Genomic DNA, 26,624 nt, shown 5'->3' with positions numbered 1-26,624 from the left:
GTTTGTATATGGGCTCCACCGATCCATGACGATTCACAGTTGTATCCAGACACATGCACACTCTTTCTTTTCTTTCTTTTCTTCCGATGACCGGAAGAACACAGTTGTATTATTTTTTGTCTCATAGGCCGACTTTGGCCTCTCGTAGGCGTTAATATATCTTTCTTTCCTCTCTCTCTCTCTCTCTCTCTCTCTCTCTCTCTCTCTCTCTCTCTCTCTTCAGTTCAGTTTCAGTTTCAGTTCTAGTTTCACACATTTCAGTTTCATTATGCTTTCCGATGAGGCTCCCGAGCGCATCGACTTATGTATTCATGTATGTTCGACATGTGTCTCATGGACCCGTTATGGTCCTTCGAAGACAATAATAAAATTTCATTTCATTTCATTTCTCTCTCTCTCTCTCTCTCTCTCTCTCACACACACACACACACACACACACACACACAGAGGCAGAGATTACCAGACTTATCAGGTAGGACTTGACTCAGCTGGACACTAGGAGGACATGGATACAGCGGACACACGAGCTTGGTATGAAGATGGCTTTCTATAGAGATCATCTTCTCCAGCTCACGGAGGATGGGTTTGTGATTAGACCCAGCTACATGGATACTCATCTTTCTCATGGGGTACGGTGTGCTATTGGTCAGATGGGCACATCCTCACACCACCTAGAGATTGAGACTGGCAGATTCAGAGGAGTACCACTTGAGGCTAGGATTTGTCAGTTTTTGCCAGATGGAGCCAGAGACAGAGTTACATTACATATGTCAATGTCCAGTATATTATGAGATACGAGGCCGTTTTCACTGCCTATTCACAGAGGGTTTCGGACCACTTTCCAGAGTCATGAGATACCAGGATCAGAGATGCCTCGGATTATACTTGCTGGAGCTGCGTAGACATAGAGAGGGTCTCTTGAGAGGGAGGGGATAAGAGAGGGAGAGACACCTACAGAGGCAGATTACAGACTTCTTTCGACCAGAGATTGAGCAGTGAGGCCAGCAGGTATTGCAACTAGCCCCAGAGTATAGCCGCACTAGAGGTACACTGATTGATCGGGCTATAGAACTGGGGCGGTCCAGGCGCCCCAAGATGAGAGGCCCATCTCGACACCGGCGGAGACTACAACAGATGATCAGGACCATACTCGCACGGCATGGGAGACGTCCAGTCAGAGTACTCACCATGGAGGACATTGAGGATATCCACCATCGACCGATGAGAGACATGTTTGGATAGTGATGTATATGATGCTTACCTTTGTTGCTAGAGTTTTTCTTCCCAGATGTTATCCATTAGGAGCTCCTAGTACCTTACTTTTCCTCATAGTTGTTGTTTCAGTTTCAGTTAGTTGTTTAGTTGTTTTAGCTTTTCTTACACAGACATTGTATCAGATCCACCAATTGTTGTACCCTTTTTGGTCTCATAGGTCATTTTGGCCTTTTGAAGACATTAATATATCATTTCATTTCGTTTCTCTCTCTCTCTCTCTCTCTCTCTCTCTCTCTCTCTCTCTCTCTCTCGTGAAGGCAGCGAACAGGTGCGCACAGTTTGTGTAGCGCATAGGTGAAGGCAGGGTTGTTTCTGTGCGTGCCTCTCTGCTCTGCGCTCGTGCTTCTTTTCCTAGAGTGAACGATGTGAAGGCACATGGCTAACAGAGTTCTGTTGTGCGTTGGTGTGAAGACAGGGTTCTCTTGTGTGTGGTCAACGCTTCGAAGGCCGCCACAAAATTGTGTGAAGGAGCGCACAGGGAAAGGCACTGAAGGCAGCGAACAGGTGCGCACAGTTTGTGTAGCGCATAGGTAAAGGCAGTGTTGTTTTTGTGCGCGCCTCTCTGCTCTGCACTCGCGCCCTCTTTCCCACCCACCCTGGCTCAGGCCCCCAAGGCAGCAACTAGGGTAAAACATGTCTCAATCCTAGGAGGGAGAATAGGATGATGAGACAGCCTTTCACACCCCCACGAAGGCACCAAATGCCTACCAAAAAAGACTGAGGGAAGGGATCATGTCCCCTAGCTCACGAAGGCTTCCGAAGATGGCCTGACGAGATGAGGCCCTTTATGAGGAGATACAGCTCCACATAAGGATAGAGATGAACACCATGCGACAGGAGCTTGAAAAGGAATGGACCGAGAAGATGCATGCCCAAGGGAAAGTGATATACGAAATGCTGAAGGAAGAGATATATGCCCAATTGAAGGGAGAAATGCAAGCCCAAGTATGGGTTGAGATGGAATTAGCCCAAGCCTTGATGCACACGGAAATGAAAATAGAGATGCAGAAATGGAAGGATGATATGCTCCGGGAGATTGGCACAACAGTTGCATCGTACGAAGGCACTTTGAAGACATGTATGGCTGACCCCGAAAAAGACATCACAGAAATGCAAAACACTTTGGAATCATGTAAAGCAAAAGTGGGTGAGAAGAAAATGCATTCATGGGCTGAAATTGCCAGTGCCACAAAGAAACAAATTGAGGAAGTCAACCCATGGATTGAAGTAGTAAAAGAGCAGAAGGATACACTAGTCAATAAAGTAGAGGTGATGAATGCTACATTGGAAGAGGAAGCCAAGAGACGGGCACGTGCCTTACATGTACGCGTACTTGGGTGTAAGATAAGGGAAATCCCCAAGAGGATGCAAAAGCTCTTGCAACAAAAATTGGAGCCACTGATGTACCCATTACTGGAGCATGGCGAGTAGGCAGAGATGAAACTAGGGCGAAGATATTGATCATCAGTTTTGGTGACTTGGAGAGGAAGATAGATAGCACACCGGAAGGAACACGTGACGCGTGTGCTTGAGGCAAGGAAAGAGGGGAAATGGGCGGTATACAGAGATGGCCGAGTCATCATTATAGAGAGGAGGCCCGCTTGACGGTGCGCGGCCAATGAGACCTTGCGATTCACGGTGTGGAATGGCAACGGAGCCCTTCGAACAGATGAAGGATACTTTGACGATACTTTTAGACACAGTGATATTGCTATGTATACGGAGACGCATTAGTGCACAAACAAGAGGCTTCCTGACGTGCGGGGTTATAGATGGGAATCAGTGTTCCGCCCTCGGCCATGCACAGTGGGAGGTAAAAGAGGATTTGGAGGAGTGGCAATACTTTACTATAGGGAGGAGCTTCGTGACAAAATACATGTGGTACATAGAGATGCATATGCGAGGTACATGTGGGTCCGAATACGCAGAGAGAGGCTCTGCGAGCTATATGTGGCGGTATGCTACTTTCCCCCAGCCCACTCTAGGTTTGCACCATCAGGAGAGTCGCCCAATATGCCACTATATGATGATATCATGACGTTTTCCAGCATGGGAAACTTTAATGCACGTACAGGCACAGAGCAGGCAGAGCTGTATGGGAGATCATGGGAGAGGATATAGGGTTGCAGAGATCAGCACAGGTTGAGGAGGAGATTACAGATTATGGCAGGCATTTTCTCTCACTCGGGAGTGCACATGGGTCATATACAATGGCCTATAGAGATGGCAAGGATCTGATGCTGTCACACACTGGAACTCTAAAGGGGGAGCGAGCATAGTGGACTACTTGATGGGATCTCCTTCATTGATAGTTGATGTGCGGGGTTTCACGATTTCTAGTCGGCCCATTGGCATAGCAGTCGATCATGCATACCTGAGTTTCACACTAGTAGGTAGATCCCTGAGAGATGGGCCAGTCACTCATCTACCTAGATACCCGAGATATCAGTTTACACGTGAGACAGTTGGGGTTTACCGAGATGTAGTATCTGATGGCTTGTTTGCTTTAGACCCGCATAGCTCTTTGGACGAGATCACGAGAGGATTGGCAGGTGTACTACATGCATCCGCCTCATATGCGTTTCCTCGCACTATGATCCCCCCCCCCCCCCCCCCCAGCATTGTCCCACAGAACAGTTGGTATTATGATGAGTGTCATGAGACACGAGCACAGCTACAGTGTGAGATTGCCATTAGGACTCACAGCATAGACAGGCCAGGATGATCTTTTGGCGCCTTGTGCGGAGGAAGAAACGAGCCTACCTAGCTAAGCTAGAGGAGGAGATCTACCAACTCTTCTTGGGGAAGGACAACAAGAGGGCCTGGAAGATGTTTTAGGAGAGACAGCCTGGTACTCCGATCACTGCACCTGAGGCATTACATACTTATGCTAGAGAGCTATATGATGCACCACGACAGCCCCCCTCCACTGGGAGCTAGACCGGCTAGCAGCACCTTTTTTACCATGCAGATGGTGCTAGATGCGATAGACAGGTTACAGAACGGAAAGGCACAGGATCATGATGGGCTAGTTGGAGAGTACTTCTCATATCCGCACGACACTTTGGCTCCGCTCATTGTACATGTGTTTAATCGTGCCATTTGTGAGGGTTTCCCGGCAAGCTAGACAGAGCATATCATTGTACCACTCTTTAAGAGTGGGGACCCCATGGTACTAGGCAATTACAGGACGATCATGATTGGTCATTACTTGGCCAAACTATATGGCTCTATATTGGAGTCGGAGTTGAGCCGCTGGGCAGAGAGGCATAATCATCGAGCACATGGACAAGCCAGCTTCAGGAGAGGATTTACTACCTTGGATCACATAGTGACCCTTCGAGCAGAGAAGAATATACTGCTGCCTTGTAAACTTCCGCAAAGCCTTCGATACCGTACCACGTGCAAGGCTTATGCAGAGATTGCATGACATTGAGGTACCCGAGGATATGCAGTGGGGGATATATGCTTTGTATGAGTCTGTGACAACAGGCAGAGTCCAAGCTCCAGGCGGACTATCCGATATGGTGACCAGCACAACTGGGGTGAAGCAGGGATGCCCGCTATCGCCCACCCACTTTGGACTGTACATTGATGTGGTCTCCAATTATGTAGACAGATTGGGAGGCCCAGGGGCATGCCTGTCAGGGGTGTTGATACCCATCTTGTTATATGCTAATGATATTGTTCTAATCTCAGACTCTCCGGAGGGATTACAGAGACACCTGGATGCATTACAGGCTTTCTGTGCAAATAGAGATCTGACAGTGAACCTTGGGAAAACCAAGGTTATGGTGTTTAACACCACACAAGCATGGGTGACAAGATCAGAGCCTCAATTCACTTTCCGAGGGGAGCCGGTTGGGTACGTCAAGTCATATGTCTAGTTGGGAGTTACTTCACTAGACTGCGTTCCTCCTTGAAGTAGGCAGCAGTAGCTAGATTAACTGGAGGGCATGCAGCCTTGGGGGCACTTGAGAGGCAATGTGCACACATACGGTTTCGGGAGCCACACACCAAATTGTGGCTATTTGATACGCTTGTCACACCGACCCTCCTGTACGGAGCTCCAATTTGGGGGCCTAGCATACATCACAGATCTCAGAGAGGGACAGATGAGGGATGGAGGCAAATGGAGAGACCACTGATTATGATGATTACCCGCATGATTCGGAGCAAACTTTCAGTACCACATGAGATTGTTCGGGCTGAGCTGGGTGCCCCACCAACAGTGACCGAGGCCCTATTCTAGGCAGTTACCTTTTTACAGCAGCGGCTATGGGAGCTCCCTCAGTAGAGGTACTCCCGATTGGCGTTGACCTCATCCATACAGTTGGTTGAGGATGGAGATACTCATTGCTGGTACGCTCAAATGAGATCATGGTTTGACCTACATGGTTTGCGGATAGAGGCACTACCACCCTTTTAGTACAGTTTGGATTGTCCATTTTTGGATCTCACCCGATCAAAGCAAAATCGCGTGATCAGGATGGATATCATTAGAGTGGACACAGAGAGGACATGGACTAGTCCCCTTGAGCCCTTAGGCACGAAAATGGCTCATTACAAGAGCCATTTTCTACACCTCTCACCGGATGATTTTATCACCCGCCCGACGTACATGGATGTACACCTATCACATGGGATACGTTGTGCCATTGGATAGATCCGGACCTCATCACACTAGCTGCAGATTGAGACAGGGCGATATGTGCATCAGATCTTGGATGACCGCATTTGTCAGCTATGCTACCAGGAGGCAGAGACAGAGGAGCACTACATTTGCCGATGTATAGTGTATTATGAGATCCGAGGGAGATATTACTGCCTTTCCCGAGAGGGTTTTGGGCCGTCACGCAAGGTCATGGAGTTTGAGGATCAGAGATGCCTAGGATTGTTCCTATTTGAGCTCAGGAGACACAGAGAGACCCTCTTGGCAGACAGGTGACCGAGCCATGATGTACCTAGACATAGGACCCTGACAGATTTCTTCGGCACCAGCACCAGCAACCCAGCCCACACACCTCCTGATACCTCCTCCATTGGGCCATCAGGGCACTGACCACGCTCCCAGGGAGTCACCACTAATAGAGCAGTCATCTTATGTCGTGCTCCTCGGCCACGCCCACCAGGATCCCGACCACGGCATCCTCACCATTGCCAGATCAGAGCCATTATTGCTCGGCATCGGAGGCGCCTACCTCGCTTCTACGACCTCTCCATTCTAGACAGCCCCATGGCATAGATATTTGATCGAAGGAGAGGGCAACACTTCAACTGATCAGCATACATGGATCTACCTGTTATACATTTTTCAGTATTTTCTACTCAGTATCATCTCGGAGTCTTACAATTCTGTTTTTATAACTGTAAGACAATCAGTTTATTTTTCTTTTTTATTTTTCTTAGTCTCATTTTGTTGTTCTCTTTGATGAGACACCAACTTCAGTTGTACTCTCAGTTTTGGTCTCATAGGCCATTATGGCCTCTCAGAGACGTTAATATATCATTTCATTTCTCTCTCTAACCCTTAAGCTTCATAGCCATGGCTTGAGTTTGATCTCCTCTCCTCCTCTCCTCCTCAAGCCTCATCCCTCTTCTCTATACATCAATATGTGAATGATCTATGAGCCACCCATGGTTGTCACGGTACGAAAATACGATACTGTACGGGAATTTCTGGTACGATATGAAATTTTCGGATACCGTACGATAAAATACGGTTTTTATTTTTTACACTTACAACCTATGGAGCTTCAAGCTTGAATGTGAGGGAAGGTTGGGAGGGGAGGAGTCTACAGTGCTTGAGGAACCAGAACATGGATATGTGTCTCTCTCAGTTGGATCTCCTGATTGTCTCCAAAAAAGAACCTGGATGGGTAATGCAATACCAAAGGTCTCCCAGTGTAGCGTTTATGACTAAGAGACCGTCCTTGCACAAATACGAGGAGTGCATCTAGGGTGATAAGTTTAGGGACTCCTCTCTAGATCAAAATGGCCATGTCCAAATCTTCTCCCTCGTGCATAACTTGAGAATCTAATTGTCTAGCCTACCTATACCAGGGATCCCCAAGTGATGTAGCAAGATTCTCTCATCCTACCAATCAAGTGTACACTACCAGTCTACCTCGCCAGATTTTTTAGGTCTCTCAACAACCCCATATGGAATACTGAGTGGACACGAAAGTTGCGAAGTATTGCGAGCATTTGGGATCTTCGTAAGGCAGGGTTTCTATATTTTTTTTAGCATTTGGATTTTTTTTTTCCAAGGAAAAATTTTTTTGGGAAAAAGAAAACTCGTACCGTACGATATCGTACGGTATCGCACCGTACGAACCGTACCGTACGAACCTGTTCGTACATGTACAAGAAACAACTATGGAGCCACCATAGCCTGGGCACCTTGTTTTCTACAGCAGGTCGTAGCAGGTCGACAATGATAAAACAGGCCGACCAGCAATGGTGGGACCTATATAAGCACACATAGGAAAATCGTCATTTTCATCTTCTTTCCGCACAACGATCAGAGCCTATAGCGCATCTCTCTGGAGAATAGGCTTGTCAAGTAGATATTAGGGAGTGTGTGGGCTGAGAACTGGTGTCTTCATTCTCAAACATCTTTTGTACTTAAGGTACACTTGTAACACTTCTTTCTTGTACATAATACAGATCAGTAGTTTAGGACTTGTGTGTTCGTTGTATGTGTGTGATTCCTCCGCACTCTTTTGTACCTCTGAATACCATAACAAATAGGCACATGTGCTCTACATGCTATTCACATGGTTAGTTGAAGAGGCCGCAGACCGAGGAGGCCCTCTCCTCGGCTCGTGAGACTTTCGAAAGTGGTCTGGAGTGTGGAGTAGTGGCTGTATACCTGTGGGTGCGATTGCCCTAGGTCGATGTGGATCCGGCCTCTAGAAAGTCTCTCTCAAATGAGGTGCAGGACCTAGCCTCTGTAGGGTGAAGATCCTTGCTGTGAAGGTACGTGAAGCACCCGCTCTTAGCTGCAAAGCTGATATGACCACATAATACTTAAGCGGCTACACTGTGGAAGAGTCACGAGAGACAGAAATTTGATGAAATGAACTTGCTTAATTTCTTTATAAAACTATCACATTTTTATAGGTTTAAAAGAAGGCCTCTTACCTCCTATATCTAACCCCTTTATCCCCCCCCCCCAACTCCCCACGACTGGCCTTAGGCCCAAGATCTTCGCGTAGTTACTATTTTCCACCACCCGTAGGCGCTTTTTGATCTACCCGTAGGCGATGCCGCTGAAGGACCTAGTGGGTTTTTGAACCCAGGACTTCTTGGTCCTAGACAAACACCTTCACCACTTGAGCTATCACCTCATTGGCCTAAGCCCTTTAATTTATCCACCTCTCCTATGATTTCTAAATCATACCTTATTTGACAAATTCACAAGCCATGTGCTCTCACACTTATGTTTGGGAGATTACAAATCTAAGGTCATAATTAAGATTGAATCTTAAAAATCTGAATAGTGCAGGGTGCATGTTACAATTATAATATAGTATATAACCCACTGCAAATAAAAAGATTCACAATTTGTTGGCCTTAATTAATGCAGAAGGGCAACTTTCTATCATGTTTATGTTCTTTTCTTTTCCAGGAGAGACTAGTTGCTCTTGAAGAGTGTTGTGATCTTGGACAAGGGTTCAAGTTGGCAGAAAGAGACTTGGCTGTACGAGGTTTTGGTAGTATATTTGGTGAAAAGCAAAGTGGTGAGGCGGCACATATTGGCATGGACCTTTTTTTTGACATGCTTTTTGAGACTTTGTCAAAGGTAGGTAGCTCTTTATACTTGGTGTATTGAATCATGCATTCTTTTGTAAAGTAACTTTATCAGGACATCTGAGTAGGGTGGACTTCACTGAACCTTTTGGAATATGGTTTTTTGATGTTGCAGGCTGATCACCATGTATTCTTTCAGTATGATTATAAAGAAGTCAAGGTTAAGTGATTTCCAACATTATTTTTTTTGTAATTGACATGCTTCTTGAAAATTCCAGCACATTGCTAGTGCTGGTTTGCATACCACATTGCTAACTCGTGTGTCTTTTATTATTGGTTTTCCATAAGGAAAGGTTCTTCCATTGGTAGACATGTGTTTGTTTCAGACTAAACTGAGAGTACATCTGAAGTTGGTGTCTCATCAAAGAGAACAACTAAATGAGACTAAAAAGTACAATAAACTGATTGTCCTACAGTTATAAGAACATAACTGTAAGACTTTGAGATGATACTGAGTAGAAAATACTGGAAAATACTGAAAAATGTATATCAGGTAGATCCATGTATGCCAATCAGTTGAAGTGTTGCCCTCTCCTTAGATCAAGTATCTCCGCCATGGGGCTGTCTAGAATGGAGAGGCCGTAGAAGCGAGGTAGGCGCCTCCAATGCCGAGCAATAATGGCTCTGATCTGGCGATGGTGAGGATGCCGTGGTCGGGATCTTGGTGGGCGTGGCCGACGAGCACGACATAAGATGACTGCTCTATTAGTGGTGACTCCCTGGGAGCGTGGTCGGTGCCCTGATGGCCCAATGCAGGAGGTATCAGGAGGTGTGTGGGCTGGGTTGGTGGTGCTGGTGCCGAAGAAATCTGTCAGGGTCCTGTGTCTAGGTACATCATGGCTCGGCCTCTTGTCTGCAAGAGGGTCTCTCTCTGTGTCTCCTGAGCTCAAGTAGAAACAATCCCAGGCATCTTTGATCCTCAAACTCCATGACTCTGCGTAAGGGCCCAAAACCCTCTCGAAGAGGCAGTGATATCTCCCTCGGATCTCAAAATAGACCGTACATCGGCAAATGTAGTGTTCCTCTGTCTCTGCCTCCTGGTAGCATAGCTGACAAATGCGGTCATCCAAGATCTGATGCACATATCGCCCTGTCTCAATCGCAGCTGGTGTGATGAGGTCCAGATCTGTCCAATGGCACAATGTATCCCATGTGATAGGTGTACATCCATGTACGCCGGGCGGGTGATAAAATCATCCGGTGAGAGGTGTAGAAAATGGCTCTTGTAATGAGCCATTTTCGTGCCCAAGGGCTCAAGGGGGCTAGTCCATGTCCTCTCTGTGTCCACTCTGATGATATCCATCCTGATCACGCAGTTTTGCTCTGAGCTGGTGAGATCAAAAAATAGACAATCCAGACTGTATTGGAAGGGTGGTAGTGCCTCTATCCGCAAACCATGTAGGTCAAACCATGATCTCATTTGAGCGTACCAACAATGAGTATCTCCATCCTTTGCCAACTGTATGGATGAGGTCAATGCCAATTGGGAGTACCTCTGATGAGGGAGCTCCCATAGCCGCTGTAAAAAGGTAACTTCCTAGAATAGGGCCTCGGTCACTACTGGTGGGGCACCCAACTCAGCCCGAACAATCTCATGTGGTACTGATGGTTTGCTCCGAATCATGCGGGCAATCATCATAATCAATGGTCTCTCCATTTGCCTCCATCCCTCGTCTGTCCCTCTCTGAGATCTGTGATGTATATTGGGCCCCCAAATAGGAGCTCTGTACAGGAGGGTCGGTGTGACAAGCGTATCAAATAGCCACAATTTGGTGCGTGGCTCCTAAAACTGTATGTGTGCACACTGCCTCTGAAGTGCCCCCAAGGCTGCATGCCCTCGAGCTAATCTAGCTCTGCTGCTGCCTCCTTCAGGGAGAAAGGCGGTCTTGTGAAAGTAACTCCCAAGTAGACATATGACCTGACGTTCTCTACCGGCTCCCCTCGGAAAGTGAACTGAGGCTTTGATCTAGTCACCCATGCCTGTGTGGTGTTAAACACCATAACCTTGGTTTTCCCAAGGTTTCTGTCCCTCTCTGAGATCTGTGATGTATACTAGGCCCCCAAATTGGAGGTTTGTACAGGAGGGTCGGTGTGACAAGCGTATCAAATAGCCACAATTTGGTGCGTGGCTCCTAATGCTGTATATGTGCACACTGCCTCTGAAGTGCCCCCAAGGCATGCCCTCAAGCTAATCTAGCTGCTGCTGCCTCCTTCAGGGAGAAAGGCGGTCTTGTGAAAGTAACTCCCAATTAGACATATGACCTGACGTTCTCTACCGGCTCCCCTCGGAAAGTGAACTGAGGCTTTGATCTAGTCACCCATGCCTGTGTGGTGTTAAACACCATAACCTTGGTTTTCCCAAGGTTCACTGTCAGATGTCTATCCGCAGAGAAAGCCTGTAATGCATCTAGGTGTCTCTGTAATCCCTCCGGAGAGTCTAAGATTAGAACAATATCATCAGCATATAACAAGATGGGTATCAACAGCCCTGCCAGGCATGCCCTTGGGCCTCCCAATCTATCTACATAATCAGAGACCGCATCAATGTACAGTCCAAAGAGGGTGGGTGATTGCGGGCATCCCTGCTTCATCCCTATGGTGCTGGTCACCCTATCAGATAGTCCGCCTGGAGCTCGGACTCTGCCTGTCATAGACTCATACAAAGCATATATCCCCCACTGCATATCCTCGGGTACCTTAATGTTATGCAATCTGTGCATAAGCCTGGCACGTGGTACGGTATCGAAGGCTTTGCGGAAGTCCACAAAGCAGTAGTATATCATTCTGTTTTGTGCCCTGCCCTCTTCAATAAGTGCTCAAAGTGTCAGTATGTGATCCAAGGTAGTAAATCCTCTCCTGAAGCCAGCCTGTCCATGTGCTCGATGACCATGCCTCTGCCATCGGCTCAGCTCCGACTCCAATATAGAGCCATATAATTTGGCCAAGTAATCACCAATCATGATCGTCCTGTAGTTGCCGGGTACCATGGGATAAACCCCAACTGTCTCACGTGTAAACTGATATCTCGGGTACCTAGGTAGATGAGTGGCTGGCCCATCTCTCGGGGATCTACCTACTAGTGTGAAACTTAGGTATGCATGATCGGCTGCTATGCCAGTGGGCCTACTAGAAATCGTGAAACCCCGCACATCAGGTATCAATGAAGGAGATCCCATCAAGTAGACCATTGTGCTCGCTCCCCCTCTAGAGTTCTAGTGTGTGAGAGCATTTGATCCTTGCCATCTCGATAAGCCATTGTATATGACCAACCCATGTGCACTCCCGAGTGTGAGAAAATGACTGTCATAATCTGTAATCTCCCCCTCATCCTGTGCTGATCTCTGCAACCCTACATCCTCTGCCGTGATCTCCCGGTACATAGCCTCTTGAGTATCATACAACTCTATCTGCTCTGTGCCTGTACGTGCATTAAAGTCTCCCAATAGTAATATGTCTCCCATGCTGGCTAACCTCATGATATCATCATATAGTGGTATATAGGGCGACTCTGCTAATGGTGCAAACCTGGAGTGGGCTGGGGGAAAGTAGCATACCGCCACATATAGCTCGCCGAGCCCCTCTCTGCATATTCGGACCCACATGTACCTCGCATCTGCATCTCTATGTACCACATGTATTTTGTCACGAAGCTCTTCCCTGTAAAGTATTGCCACTCCTCTAGATCCTCTGGTACCTCCCACTGTGCGTGGCTGAGGGCGGAAAACTGATTTCCATGTATAACCCTGGACGTCATGAAGCCTCTTGTTTGTGCACTGATGGGTCTCTGTATACATAGCAATACCACTGTGTCTAAAAGTATCGTCAAAGTATCCTTCATCTGTTCGAAGGGCTCCGTTGCAATTCCACACCGTGAATCGCAAGGTCTCATTGGCCGCGCACCGTCAAAAGGACCTCCTCTCCGTAATGATGACTCGGCCATCTCTGTATACCGCCCATTTCCCCTCTTTCCTTGCCTTAAGCACACGCGGCATGTGTTCCTTCCGGTGTGCTATCTGTGCCGGTGTAAGGTCCTCATCCAAATAAATCTTTTCCCCCTTAAGGGCCATCCTTTTGGAGAGGAAGGTCTTCTTCTTCTCCAAGTCACCAAACCTGATGATCAATATCTTCACCCTGGTTTCATCTCTGCCTACTCGCCATGTTCGGTAATGGGTACATTAGTGGCTCCAATTTTTGTTGCAAGAGCTTTTGCATCCTCTTGGGGATTTCCCTTATCTTCCCACCCAACTACACGTACATGTAAGGCACGTGCCCGTCTCTTGGCTTCCTCTTCCAATGTAAGGCACGTGCCCGTCTCTTGGCTTCCTCTTCCAATGTAGCATTCATCACCTCTACTTTATTGGCTGGTGTATCCTTCTGTTTTTTTACTAGTTCAATCCATGGGACTTCCTCAATTTGTTTCTTTGTGGCACTGGCAATTTCAGCCCATGAATGCATTTCCTTCTCACCTGCAGCCACTTTTGCCTTACATGATTCCAAAGTGTTTTGCATTTATGTGATGTCTTTTTCGCGGTCAGCCATACATGTCTTCAAAGTGCCTTCATACGATGCAACTGTTGTGCCAATCTCTCGGAGCATGTCATCCTTCCATTTCTGCATCTCTATTTTAATTTCCGTGTGCATCAAGGCTTGGGCTAATTCCATCTCAACCCGTACTTGGGCTTGCATTTCTCCCTTCAATGGACATATATCTCCTTCAGCGTTTCGTATATCACTTTCCTTTGGGCATGCATCTGCTTGGTCCATTCCTTTTCAAGGTCCTGTCACATGGTGTTCATCTCTGTCTTTATGTGAAGTTGTAGCTCCTCATAAAGGGCCTCATCTCGTCGGGCCATCTTCGTAATCCTTTGTGAGCCAGGGGACATGATTCCTTCCCTCAGTCTTCTCCTGTAGGCATTTGGTGCCTTCGTGGGGGTGTGAAAGGTTGTCTCACCATCCTATTCCCCCTCCAGGGGTTGAGACATGTTTTCCCCTACTAGTTGCTGCCTTGGGGGCCTGAGCAGGGGTGGGTGGGAAAAGAGAGCGCACAACTGAGAACTGGCTGCGCACAGAGTACAGCAGAGAGGCATGGAGGTGGGTGCGCATAGAGCAGGCGCACTGGTCAAGCCCGCTAGCCTTCTCACACCAAAAAGTCTTACCACGTGCAGTCCAGACCTGTCACCAAAGAGAGAGAGAAGATCGTTTCTGTCCTGTGTACCCAGCCGACCAGCTTTTTCAAAGAAAAACCACCCACGTATGCTGCAGCTCCACTGTGTGCCCAAGGAGAGGATCAGCCAGTCGCCTGTGTGCTTTTGTGTCTCCTGCCGCACCCTTGACAAGAGCGTGAGAGAGAATTCAATCGCAGCTCCAGCAAGTATAATCCGAGGCATCTCTGATCTGGTATCTCATGACTCTGAAAAGTGGTCCGAAACCCTCTCTGAATAGGGAGTGAAAACGACCTTGTATCTCATAATATACTGGACAGTGACATATGTAATGTAACTCTGTCTCTGGCTCCATCTGGCACAACTGACAAATCCTAGCCTCAGGTGGTACTCCTTTGAATCTGCCAGTCTCAATCTCTAGTTGGTGTGAGGATGTGCGCATCTGACCAATAGCACACTGTACCCCATGAGAAAGATGAGTATCCGTGTAGCTGGGTCTAATCACAAACCCATCCTCCGTGAGCTGGAGAAGATGATCTCTATAGAAAGCCATCTTCATACCAAGCTCGTGTGTCGGCTGTATCCATGTCCTCCTAGTGTCCAGCTGAGTGCCTGATAAGTCTGGTAATCTCTGCCCGTGTGAGAGAGAGGGAGGGTGCATCGAGGGGGTACTTAAATGGAGGTAGCCTGTCCATACTAAAGCCATGCAGTTGGAACCAAGCTGTCATCTGTGAATACCAACATGATCCATCTCCCTGTGATGCCAACTGTCGTGAAGACTCCAGGGCTAAGCGAGCATATCTGTCTCTAGGGAGAGCCCAAGTGCTATGTATAAAGGAGACTGATCGAGTGAGTGCCGCTACTACCAATGGGGGGGCAGCCATCTCTGCACGGATAATATCATGTGGTACAGAGGCCTTGGCCCTAATCATCCGGGAAATCATAGAAACCAAGGGCCTCTCCATACATCTCCATCCATCAGTGCTACCAGCTCGGCTGTGGTGATCCACCAAGGGTCCCCATATCTCCACTCCATACAGCATGGTTGAAGTGACCAAAGTGTCAAAGAGCCAGAGCTTTGTTCGAGGTTCCTGAAACTGGACCTGCGAACACATCCTCTCTAGTCTCCCCAATGTTGCATAAGCTCTGGTCAATCCGGTCTCCACTGCCCTCCCCAAGGAAAATAGTGGGCCACTAAAAACCACACCAAGGTAAGTATATGCATCCATATACTCCACTGTCTCCTGACCATATGTAAAGGTGGGTGCTGACCTCCTAACCCACTGTGCTGTGGTGTTAAACACCATCACCTTGGTTTTACCAAGGTTAACAGACAATCCACTATCCTGTGCAAACGTGTGCAATGCATCCAAATGACGCTGCATCCCCTCTGGAGAATCTGAGATCAACACAATATCATTAGCATACAATAATAGCGGAATCCATGGCCCTGCTAGCTGTGCTCCTTTGTCACCCTCCCGCTCTACATAGTTTGAAACCTCATCCATATACATCCCAAATAAGGTGGGAGAAAGGGGGCAGCCCTGTTTCACCCCAATAGTGGAGTGAACCATCTCAGATATACCCTAAGTAGTACGTACCTGCCCCACAACTGTCCTGTATAAAGCCATGATTCCCCAAATCAGCTCTGTGGGCACTCCCATCTTCTGTAGTCTGCGCATCAGTCTGGCTCTCAGTACTGTGTCAAAAGCTTTGCGGAAATCCACAAACCAACAATAAATCCTCCTGCCATAGGATCTGCCCTCCTCAATAATAGCGCTGAGTGTCAAGATATGGTCGAGAGTGGAGAAACCTCTCTTGAACCCTGCCTGCCCTGATGCACGTATGCCCTCTCTCTCTGCCCATCTACTCAACCCCTACTCAAGAATAGATGCATATAATCTAGCCAATGTGTGACCAATCATGATGGTACGATAATTCCCAGGAAGCATGGGATCCCCTGACTTGAAGATAGCCACAATTTCCTGACTTGAAGTCTCAGGAAAACCCTCACACATGGCTCAGTTAAACATCATAGCAATAAGCTCTGCAAGCATATCTCTGGCATGAATAAAGTGCTCTGCTACCAAACCATCATGATCATATGCTCTCCCAGTCCTCATCCCGTCAATAGCTTTCCTTACCATCTCAGCAGTAAAGAAAGCACATGTCTCTGGGCATGGCTCCGATGGGTCTGGCAGGGGTGGCTGTCCTGGTGCTGTGTACAAGGATGCTGCATACTCACCCCAAATCTATGTGGAGGCAATGGTTGGTGATGATGAATGCTCATGGAATAGTCTCCACGCCTCGCCTGAGTCTTGACTCATAAATAACTGACACAAATCCCTCTCTAACTGAGCAAGATAAGTCCTCTTCTTCCGTCACACTAGGCGCCGGAAGGTAATCCGTGACTGTCTGTGAGTGGTAATGTGACTTGGTTGAACACAATGCTAATCAATACACTTAAATACACTAAGATTTGAAGGACTCTTGCTCAAATACAAGAAGTAAATTGCTGAATTGACAAGAGACACACAATGAGCCGGAACGGCTGACCCCTCCCTTGAGTAAATTGTATTACTATTGGAGAAATTCAATACATAGCTTCACGGGTATCCATTGCCAAATCCTCCATGCCAATGCATATGAAATTCAGCATTTAGAAAACAATGGTATGTCGGTGTAGATCACCAAGGAGCTGCCTTGATGCCTGGCCCGACTTCAGTGCCCATATTCTCTACCATTGGCTCTATGTTCTACCAAGCAAGGTACAAGAGAAATACTACACAGGGCGGCTAAACAAGGAGTCCTACCCTTCTACTGAAAAGGTAATGACAACACATTGTCCAATTAGCTTACCAGTCTTCATAGAAGTTGTTGCAAGCGGAAGCCTTCGCGTTGGAAGCTTTAGAAGTGTTGATATCTTCGATTTGCCGCAATCTTTCGCGACAAAAGTCTTCAAGAGGATGCATTGGGAGGCAAGAATTGAGCATAGAACCTCTCCTTGAACTCTTTCCATGATCTAACAGGATTCGGTGAGAGCTTCTCCATGAGCCACCAATGGGCAGCAGTGCCTTTCATGAACATGCTTACATGCCGGATCATGGATTTCTGAGTGAAATCCTCATCATTGAAAGCAATATCAAACTGGGCAATAAAAGTAAGTGCCTTTGATGCATCATATTCCCCATGATATGTGTCAAACTTCACAGATTTGTCTCCGGCTTTGAAGTCACGAGACTTTGATGCATGTGTGTGCATGTCAACATGTTTTCCCCCATGTTTGTCCATTGGGACAGCCCCTGTGATGACTGGCATCATTCTAGGACCAAAAGGTGATGCATAAGGCATAGATACATGTGCCCTATAAGCATGAGGCATGGCTGGCCCCTCAACATGCATTGATACATTTTCAGCCATAGCTTCTCCCTCACGAGCACACTCGAAGGCATGAGTGGCATGAGAGATACGCAGAATACCTGCACCAACAGAAAATTGCAGCCCATGTTGCATGTGTTGTGCATGTACATTTTCAGCCGGCAATGGCATTTGACATACATTTTGACCACTGCCATAAACATTGTATCCTTCACGGGCTACATAAGGTATTCCTGCATGGCGTGAAGTCACTGATTGTTCCTCTCCCATAGCATGGAGATTTATCCTCTTAGACATAAGTTCTTGTTCGGGCACTTGTGGGGATTCCAAGACATGTGGGATGGTTGCCTTTTCTGCATAGGCATCCTCGGTACGAGCCAAGTATGCACGTGCTGCATCCCTCGGTTGCATGTGCAACTCTTGAGCAATCATTGCCATTGCATGATCCATATAAGATTCAGCTTTCTTGGCCTTCAAACGATCATGTACCAATGGATCCTCGCAGCAATAGAGATTCAATTCTTCTTGTTGTGCATGGAGAAGAGCCTGCATACGAGTAAGTTCAGCCCTCAAGACTATGAACTCTTCTTCTTGCATCTTTTCTTTGCCACGGGACGGTTGTCCCACATATTCATGTTCCCTATTGTGCACCACATGAGTTTGCTCATCCTGTAAAGCATTGGAGGCATGCATTTCATTGTCCCTGCCTCTTGTATTAGCATCTCCAACATTCATTGTATGGCTGTCATAATGTTCCAAGTGTAGAGATAGCTAGTGTTCACGGTGATCGTCTCTCACGATAGAAGTGAAAGAGAACCGTATGCTCTAATACCAATGTAACTTGGTTGAACACAATGCTAATCAATACACTTAAATACACTAAGATTTGAAGGACACTTGCTCAAATACAAGAAGTAAATTGCTGAATTGACAAGAGACACAATGAGCCGGAACGGCCGACCCCTCCCTTGAGTAAATTGTATTACTATTGGAGAAATTCAATACATAGCTTCACAGGCATCCATTGCCAAATCCTCCATGCCAATGTATATGAAATTCAGCATTTAGAAAACAATGGTATGTCGATGTAGATCAACAAGGAGCTGCCTTGATGCTCGGCCCGACTTCAGTGCCCATATTCTCTACCATTGGCTCTATGTTCTACTAAGCAAGGTAGCAACATCTTCAAGAGCACATAGGACAAGAGAAATACTACACAGGGCGGCTAAACAAGGAGTCCTGCCCTTCTACTGAAAAGGTAATGACAACACATTGTCCAATTAGCTTACCAGTCTTCATAGAAGTTGTTGCAAGCGGAAGCCTTCGCGTTGGAAGCTTTAGAAGTGTTGATATCTTCGATTTGCCGCAATCCTTCGCGACAAAAGTCTTCAAGAGGATGAAGGGAACCCTAGGAAGCTTCCCCTATGGTTCAACTTGAGAAAGGAAGGCTGAAATTAGGGTTTTCAGCAACAAGACCAAAAATTACAGCAAAAATGAGAGTTGTTTTGCTGAATTTCAGTCATTGGGAGTGAGTAGGAGAGTGATTAGCACTTGGAAACACTCTTGGAAGCTTGGAAAACACCCTAGCAAGTTGGGTATGGCTATGGAGAGCTTGGAAATGGAGAGAAATGGTGGAAATACAGAGTTTTCAGCCTCCAAAAATCCTCACGAAGAGAAAACACGAATTTTCTCTTAATAAGTAAGTGAATTGGGGTCCAATCAGGTGAGGGGACATGGGGAGATGCCCATTTATGAGTAAAAAGGGAGGATCAGGTCCTGGACATTGAGTCTTGTCCGCCTCGGGACTTCAGTGAGTGTGAACTTGGAAGCGGTCATAATTTATAAGTGACTTTAGGGCGCCCAAACTTTAATGAAGTGGGAACGCACTCACTTATAAATATTGGCTACGTCCTAAAGGCTATTTGAGCCTAGATTGGGTAATACTTACCACCTGTTCACATGCCACACAACCATGTCAGCAGACAGTTTCATACGCACGGTTCATGGGCGGGCGTCCCCTTACCCGGAACTACACATAGGTCATGCAGGCATGAAAACAGCATGCAATTTCATTTGCAGGCAAGCACAGAAAGATGCTATGCAATGCAGCATTGGCATGAGTAATTTCCGTTCATGAAACCATGTAAGACCAGGCGTTTCCAGGCAAGTATATGCAATACCAGACCCAGTGGAAAGCCAATCCTCCAGGCGTTTCCGGGCATGTACACAAAGGCACAAGTCCCAGCGGAAAGCCAAGTTCTCCAGATATTCCGGGCATGATAACGTCAAGTCCCAGCGGAATATCATATCCAACTATAGAGCATGACACGTGTCAATCACATGCATAGGCACATTCCATAAGCCATGGACACCATCCAATATGTACATAGTGTGGAAGCAAGAGTGAACCATTCGGGTGGCCAAATGGTGACAGGTAACACCCATGAGAACCTCTCTCTATGGCTTGCCTCTACAGACCTGCGCAGGATGGTGACTTGCTGTTCGAGAGAGAGAGAGAGAGAGAGAGAGAGAGAGAGAGAGGTTATTAACATCTACAAAAGAACTGAAGGGTCTATGAGACTAAAAAAATGTTACATGTGATCCATAAGTAAACTGGATGTCAAGAGAACATGAAAAAATAATGGAATAGCTGCAAAGGATAGGCAGCAGAAGAACCTCATGTGTCCGGACGCATAAAATCTTAAAAAGATCCAAAGGGTTAATAAGACCAACAAAGTAGTACAATATCTCCATGAGAAATGCATCTGGAAAAACTGGAAAACGAGACTAGCTATCTATGCTGAAAACATCTGTCAATGAGGGGTGAGTACTAGTAGCTGGATGATACAACGTGCCAGTGCGTACAATGGGTCACTAGGGATGGTGTCTCTCTCTCAATGAAACCATCCCCTGTAGGACTGAAGCTTCGGGGAAAACTCGACCGGGGATATCCATGTGTCGTCTGTCTGAAGTCTAGTCAGATCTAGACGGATGATGCGGTTGATCTCATGCCGTGAAAGGGGGAGTCCAAGCTGTACTCAAAGGGGGGAGGCAGTCCATCCCAAAGCCAGGTGGCTCAAACCAACTCATGAGCGTGCATATCAACAACTGCTACGACCCTCCTATGCCAGCTATTTAGAGGACTCCAAGGCCAATCGTGGGAGGGGATCTCTATGTAGTGTGTAGATGTGATGTATGGCATCTATTGGCAAGAGGAGCTGATCTGAACTTGGCCAATACTATGATGGCTTACTCCTGATCATGCATCAGAGCATCACAACCTGTAGCCTCTCAGCTCTCTGCCAGACCTCCTCTCGCAGGTCTGTGCCCAGAAAGACCCCCCCATACATCATAACCAGCTGGACCAAAGTATCAAATAATTAGCATTTGGTACAAGGTCCCTGGAAGCGGGCCTGAAAACATTCTCTCCAAACGAGCAAGTGTGGCATATCCCCGTGTCAATCGTGCCTGGGCAGCCGGGCACATGGTAAAAAGTGGTCCAGTGAAAGTGATACCCAGATCTACATATGATTTGACCAACTCAACCACCTCATCTCTTCTGTATGTAAAAGAATGTCTCTGGCTGCAACAGGATAGGAGGTGTTAAAAAGCATAATCTTTGTCTCGCAGGATTTATTGCGAGGTCCCTCTCATCACAAAAAGCCTGCAATGCATTCAGATGTCACTACAATCCCTTGGCTGAGTCAGAAATGAGAGCTATGTCATCTGCATGGAAGAGAATGGGTATCATCATCTGTGCTAGCCATGAGCCCGTGCCACCCAATCGATCAATGCATCTCGAGAGAGTGGGCAGCCCCGTTTGACCCTAATAGTGCTACTGATCTTTGGAAGGGCCCCAGGTGCACGAACCCTGATGCTATCACTCCCAAGATCATCTCAGGTGGAAAGTGGAACTCCTGTAAGCGCCCCAGAAGTTGTAACCTAGGGACCGAGTCAAAAGCCTTGTGGAAATCCACAAAGCAACAATAAACCCGCCGCTGGTGTGCCCTAGCCTCCACAGTGATGGCCCTGAGGGTAAGGATATGATCCAATGTCAAATAGCACCTCCTAAAGCCTGCCTGTCCTGGTGCCCTCTACCTCTGCCTGTTTACTAGAATGCCGATCCATGCGTCCAATACATCTTGGTCAAGGTATGGCCAATCATGATAATCCATTAGTTATTGGGATCTGTAGGGTCTCCTACCTTATGAATAAGGACAATGATGTTTGTGGTCCTCGTGGTGGGAAGGCCTTCACCAAAAGATTTGTGCAAGGATAGGGGCCAAGGTGGTGGATCCATGTGCGAAGTGCTCCTTGCGGAAGTCCTTGTGCTCCTTGGCCCTACCATTGTGTAGCTTCAATGGTGCTTTGGTGACATTGGCAGTGGTTAAAAGGCTGGCGGAGGCAGGGCAGGGGATGTGGGATAATGTCATATAGGTGGTGTGTGTAGGTCCCCCATATGAGGAGGCTCATAGAGTACTTGCAAAATATATACAAGTCGCAATACAATGTCATCCAAAAACTAGCATTAGAAATATATATACACACACAATATAAAATAGCCATTTAAAAACCTAGGCTGAGGGAGATGGCTGCATGTGCCTGAGTCGGGGCTCAAGCCCCACCTCACTCCTCCATGCCACCTCACAAAAAATAGTCATGAAACAAGGTGATAAAATTAAACTAGCCCTAGCTATGGGTCCTACTATACACTTAATTTGGTAGTCACTATAGGGGATGTGTGTTGGTGTCTTCCGTTTCTCAAAAAAGAGCCATGCATCCATAGTTACTAGGAGTTTCAAAAACACCTGATTTGAAATGGGTTTCAACGTTTCAGAAGTTTCATATTTTTTGAAATGACAAAAAAAGCTTCAAACAAAAATGATATATATATATATATATATATATAGAATGTACAACAGTACAAGAAATAAGTGTTTATGCCTTAGCCTATTTCAACAAGCAGAATACTTGAAAAACATGACTCATGAGAAAACATATGCCAACAAAAAAAAGGGCGGAAGGCAACAGGCTAGAGCAGCCTATATAGTATAGAAGCATATGCAAAAAGAAGATAAAAATACCTAGGCTTACCTTGGCAGTGGGCACTTTCACCTATGAGTCGTGGCCCGACAGCTTCACAGTCGCCAAGTACAGGGTACACCGTTCACAACAGTGGGAGTCAGGACAGATGCACACAAAAACAAAAGGAGCTCCTTGAAACGTGTGCCACAAAACGGAAAGTCGGCACAGCGATAAGACAGATTTTTTGGGGGAAAAAATGTGATTAAAAACACGTTTCAATAAACGAAACGTTTCCAAAACGTTTTGGTCCGTTTTTACGGTCCACTATGCATGCATATGAGGTGTATGCACAGAAATCTCTTTGCATTTCACGTACAGAGATCTGTGTAGTCTCCTTTTCCTGCAGGAAATGAAGCCGCATGACTTCATCATACCACCCGTTTTGAGGCTAAGCCCACCGGGGGTTGTGTTTGAGTAGGTGGATTCGTCTTTGTGGTTTGGGGGGGTGGGATGGAGCACACTGCTACAGTGCTATGAAGACATCTCGTGGCTGCCTATGCAATTGAACCCACATGTATTTGGAAAATGCATCGCTTCTTTTACTAATAACATCTTCCCAGAAGGTGGCCCACATAGCATGGGCACTTCTGGTTCCTTGACCCCTCCATACGAACATATGTTATTTCTGTATGCAGACTCAAGTGTTAATTGATAAAGGAGAAAACCTCTTTTTGCCTCATATGAGTCTCCTTGTAGAAGGTAGTGTTGAAGCCCTTAAAAGTATCAATGAAGTTGCCTGGTACAGACTACATTATGCCATTAAAATCAACAGGGACATGAAGGAGGTCTAGTTGGTCCCATGGGCATTAGGCGGGGCTTCCAAATTTGGCCTGCGTTTCTTTTCCTCGAGTAGATCCTTCTGAAGTTGCAATTTGATACCCACCTGGAATGTTACATGCACCGAGGTTGATCGTGATAACGCGCAAAAGGGCCTTCTTTATACCTTTATGTGGTGAGAATATGGTGCTATAACTTCAGCTTTGTCAATCATATCTGGTTGTTGCTATTCTGAGATATCTTGCTATGTTGGACCTACATATGTCTTCAACCAAGAAACATGAAAGACATTGTGCATAGTCCAACTTTCCGGCAACTTTAACTTTAAAGAGACATCACTTAACTTCTGAATGACTGGAAATGGGCCAAAACTTAGGAATTTAGGACAACGCTTGCCCACTTGCTTTAGCGGTTGTCATGATGCGGAGATATACCCAATCCCCTTCCTTAAAGTTGACATCTCGCTTGGATTTGTTTGCTTGCCGGGTATATGCTTCGTGAGCCTTAGCAAGGCGCTCCGTAACTGACTCCATGATTTCTAAGAATGTCTCGCTGGTCTTATTGGCCTCAAGAGATGGTGACACCCGTCTCGTCAAAAGAGATGAGAAACGGCGTCCAAATGCTGCCTCATATGGCGTCCAGCCAATACTCGATGAGTGAGTATCATTTAGGATTGCCTACACCAAAGGAAGATATTGTTCCCATTTTGACTGCTGATCATGGCAGTATGATTTGAGAACGTCAAAGACCAATTGATTGTAAATTTTTGTTTGGCCATCTGTTTGAGGATGGAATGCGCTGGACAGCTGCAACTTAGTCCCAAAATTATCAAACAATGCTCTCCAAAAGGGGGACGTAATTTTTGGATCTGTATCTGATGTGAAGTCCATGGCAAACCACCAATGGGGTACCAAAACCGAATGAACAAGCAAGCTATGTCCTTGACTGTTGCTATCTGCTTGCATGAAATGAGCATGCAAAACTTACTGAATCTATCAACAAAGGTCATATATTGTGTTTCTAGATCCAGTTGAGGCGGGAAGAGGGCCTACGAAGTCCATACTGATGTCATGAAAGGGTCCCTCAGGAATAGGCAAAGGCTGTAGCAACCCTGACTGTTTGGTATGAGATGCTTTCACTTTTTGTCATATTTGGCATGATTGGACATTGTAGATATCCTAGTGCATCTTAGGCCAATAGAATGACCTCTCTAACTTCTCCAAGGTACTGTTGATACCCCTATGACCCCTAACCAGAGAATCATGGGCATCATGGAAAAGGACTTGACGCTTGTCTTTGAGTACACAAAGGCGGTTCTTGAGTCCCGAACTTTGTAATACTGTAATGGCCTGGGTTGGAGCTGAGGGCCAACTTATATTGAGTCCCGAACTCTGTTGAATCCGGAAACTGTCTTCATATTGTCTAAGTCTTTTTTTTTCTCCATAAAAAGATCCTTTCATTAGTTATAAAAAGAAAAAAGCCCAATGGGCTACAAACCCTCTCCTGCTCATAAGAAGACAGAGCAGAGATCCAATCAAGGCAGCTAGGGAGACTCTCCCTAGGTGCAAAGAAGTACAAATAACTCAGAGGCTATATCATACAATACGAGGGGGGGAAATCCAAACAGGTGGCCTGTAGTGCTAGCGGGGGGTACCCGCATGAAGAGTATAGAAAGGGCCGCTGCGCCAAGTGGTGTGGAAGGCCTGGCGTCGCAAGATCACTCGATCCGAGTCGCCCCGGATGCGGTCATACTGGCCTCGCAGGGTGTGAATCAACTCCTGCCAGATAGCCCGAACAGTCTCTGCTGGTGGCTCCAGTCTCCCCTCAAAGGCTCTGAAACAACGGGCTCTCCAGGTGAACCATATGGTGAGGCTGCTGAGGAGCTCCCATCGTAAATCCCTCCTGTGTCCAGCCAGTGTCGGGAGGCTGGGAAAAGAAGAAATGCCTCTATAGCTACCTACCCAGCAGCCTTGGAAGATACAATAAACACAAGGGGCACCACCAGCACAATGCTGGAAACAGAAATCTCTCAAGACACCACACGGATTCAAGCCAGAACATACACCAGCACCTTCAATTCAAAACTTTTAGATTCCCTTTCTTTCTCAACTCACTCAACTCACCATGACAGGCTATTCTTTATTTCGTTACCCACATACCCATTGCTCACAACACTCACACTAAGAACCATTTCCCCGCTCTCTTAACACCATATGCACACACCCAGAGCTTGTACAGTGGAAAGAAAAGTTACTTAAACTTCTTGCATAACACTGGTTACAAGGCCCTCCTCAGAGACAAATCCCAACACACATATCCTTAATCAGATGGCAGGCCAAGATCTTTATTTGCACAAGTTTCCAAAGAAAAACTTTCTCCACAGCCGGCGTCAACACTTTCGCTCCTGGCTCCCCTCATGCTCTCCACGAGCCTCTCTCTACTGTTCCTCTGTCCCGAAGATGTCCACCACAGCGTTCTCCACAGCTTGGTGTGCAACTCTTCAGCGCTCTCCTCGTTGACGTCTCCTAGTGACAGCTCCTCGCCAGCTTCACCTTGTCGCCTAAGCCACCGCAACCACACCACCTTACAAGGGGCACTCTCCCTTTGCCTTCGTCAATCAGCAAAAGCCGACTCTCCTCCGTCAGCCTCGACCAGTACCAGCTTCAGCAACAATACCCGCCAGGCGGCAACCTTCAACTCTCTTGCTCACCCTTTGGCGCCTTCTGCGTTACCCACTGCAGCACCTTCCCTCGACCTGTCTCTGTCAGCAGCTGCGCATCACCCGCCAGCCTGCTAAACCCAGGGCTCCAGTCACCACACGACGCTATCCTTTGCGCCTCCACGCCTGCCTTGCACCTTGACGCACGGCGCCTATCACCTGCTCGTCAGCCTCACCCGCGAGCCCAGCCTCTACCAAACCACTGTCAAGGCAACCCTCTCTCTGCAGTAACAACACCCCAGAAGGCGATTCCACTCCTTCTACTCGGCGACCTCTTCATTGCACCCGGTGGTTTTTCTCTAGGCGACCACCTTCTCTGGCTCCCGGTCTCTGCAGCAAGCGGTCCTCTTTTTCCAGGCAGCCCTCACCTACAAGGCGGCCATCTCTCCTCGCTTCACGCCTTCGCCAGCTTC

At 47.0% G+C, this 26,624-nt stretch overlaps 1 protein-coding gene across 3 annotated transcripts in view; it reads left to right on the top strand.

Annotated features, from left to right (window-relative positions):
• Positions 1-26,624, top strand: part of LOC147611870 (DEAD/DEAH box helicase) — a 110,814-nt gene that overhangs the window by 69,452 nt on the left and 14,738 nt on the right. For all 3 annotated transcript variants that reach the window (XM_086783747.1, XM_086783746.1, XM_086783748.1), the window contains exons 11-12: positions 8,909-9,082; positions 9,206-9,250. In XM_086783747.1, coding sequence (XP_086639873.1) covers positions 8,909-9,082; positions 9,206-9,250 — 219 coding nt within the window. The remainder of the gene's footprint in view (positions 1-8,908; positions 9,083-9,205; positions 9,251-26,624) is intronic.

Source organism: Cibotium barometz, chromosome 46 (assembly GCF_041138505.1).
Source record: "Cibotium barometz isolate CiBa-2024 chromosome 46, ASM4113850v1, whole genome shotgun sequence".
NCBI lineage: Eukaryota > Viridiplantae > Streptophyta > Polypodiopsida > Cyatheales > Cibotiaceae > Cibotium > Cibotium barometz.
The sequence above is the reverse complement of the archived record's forward strand: the minus strand, read 5'-3'. Positions and strand labels throughout refer to the sequence as shown.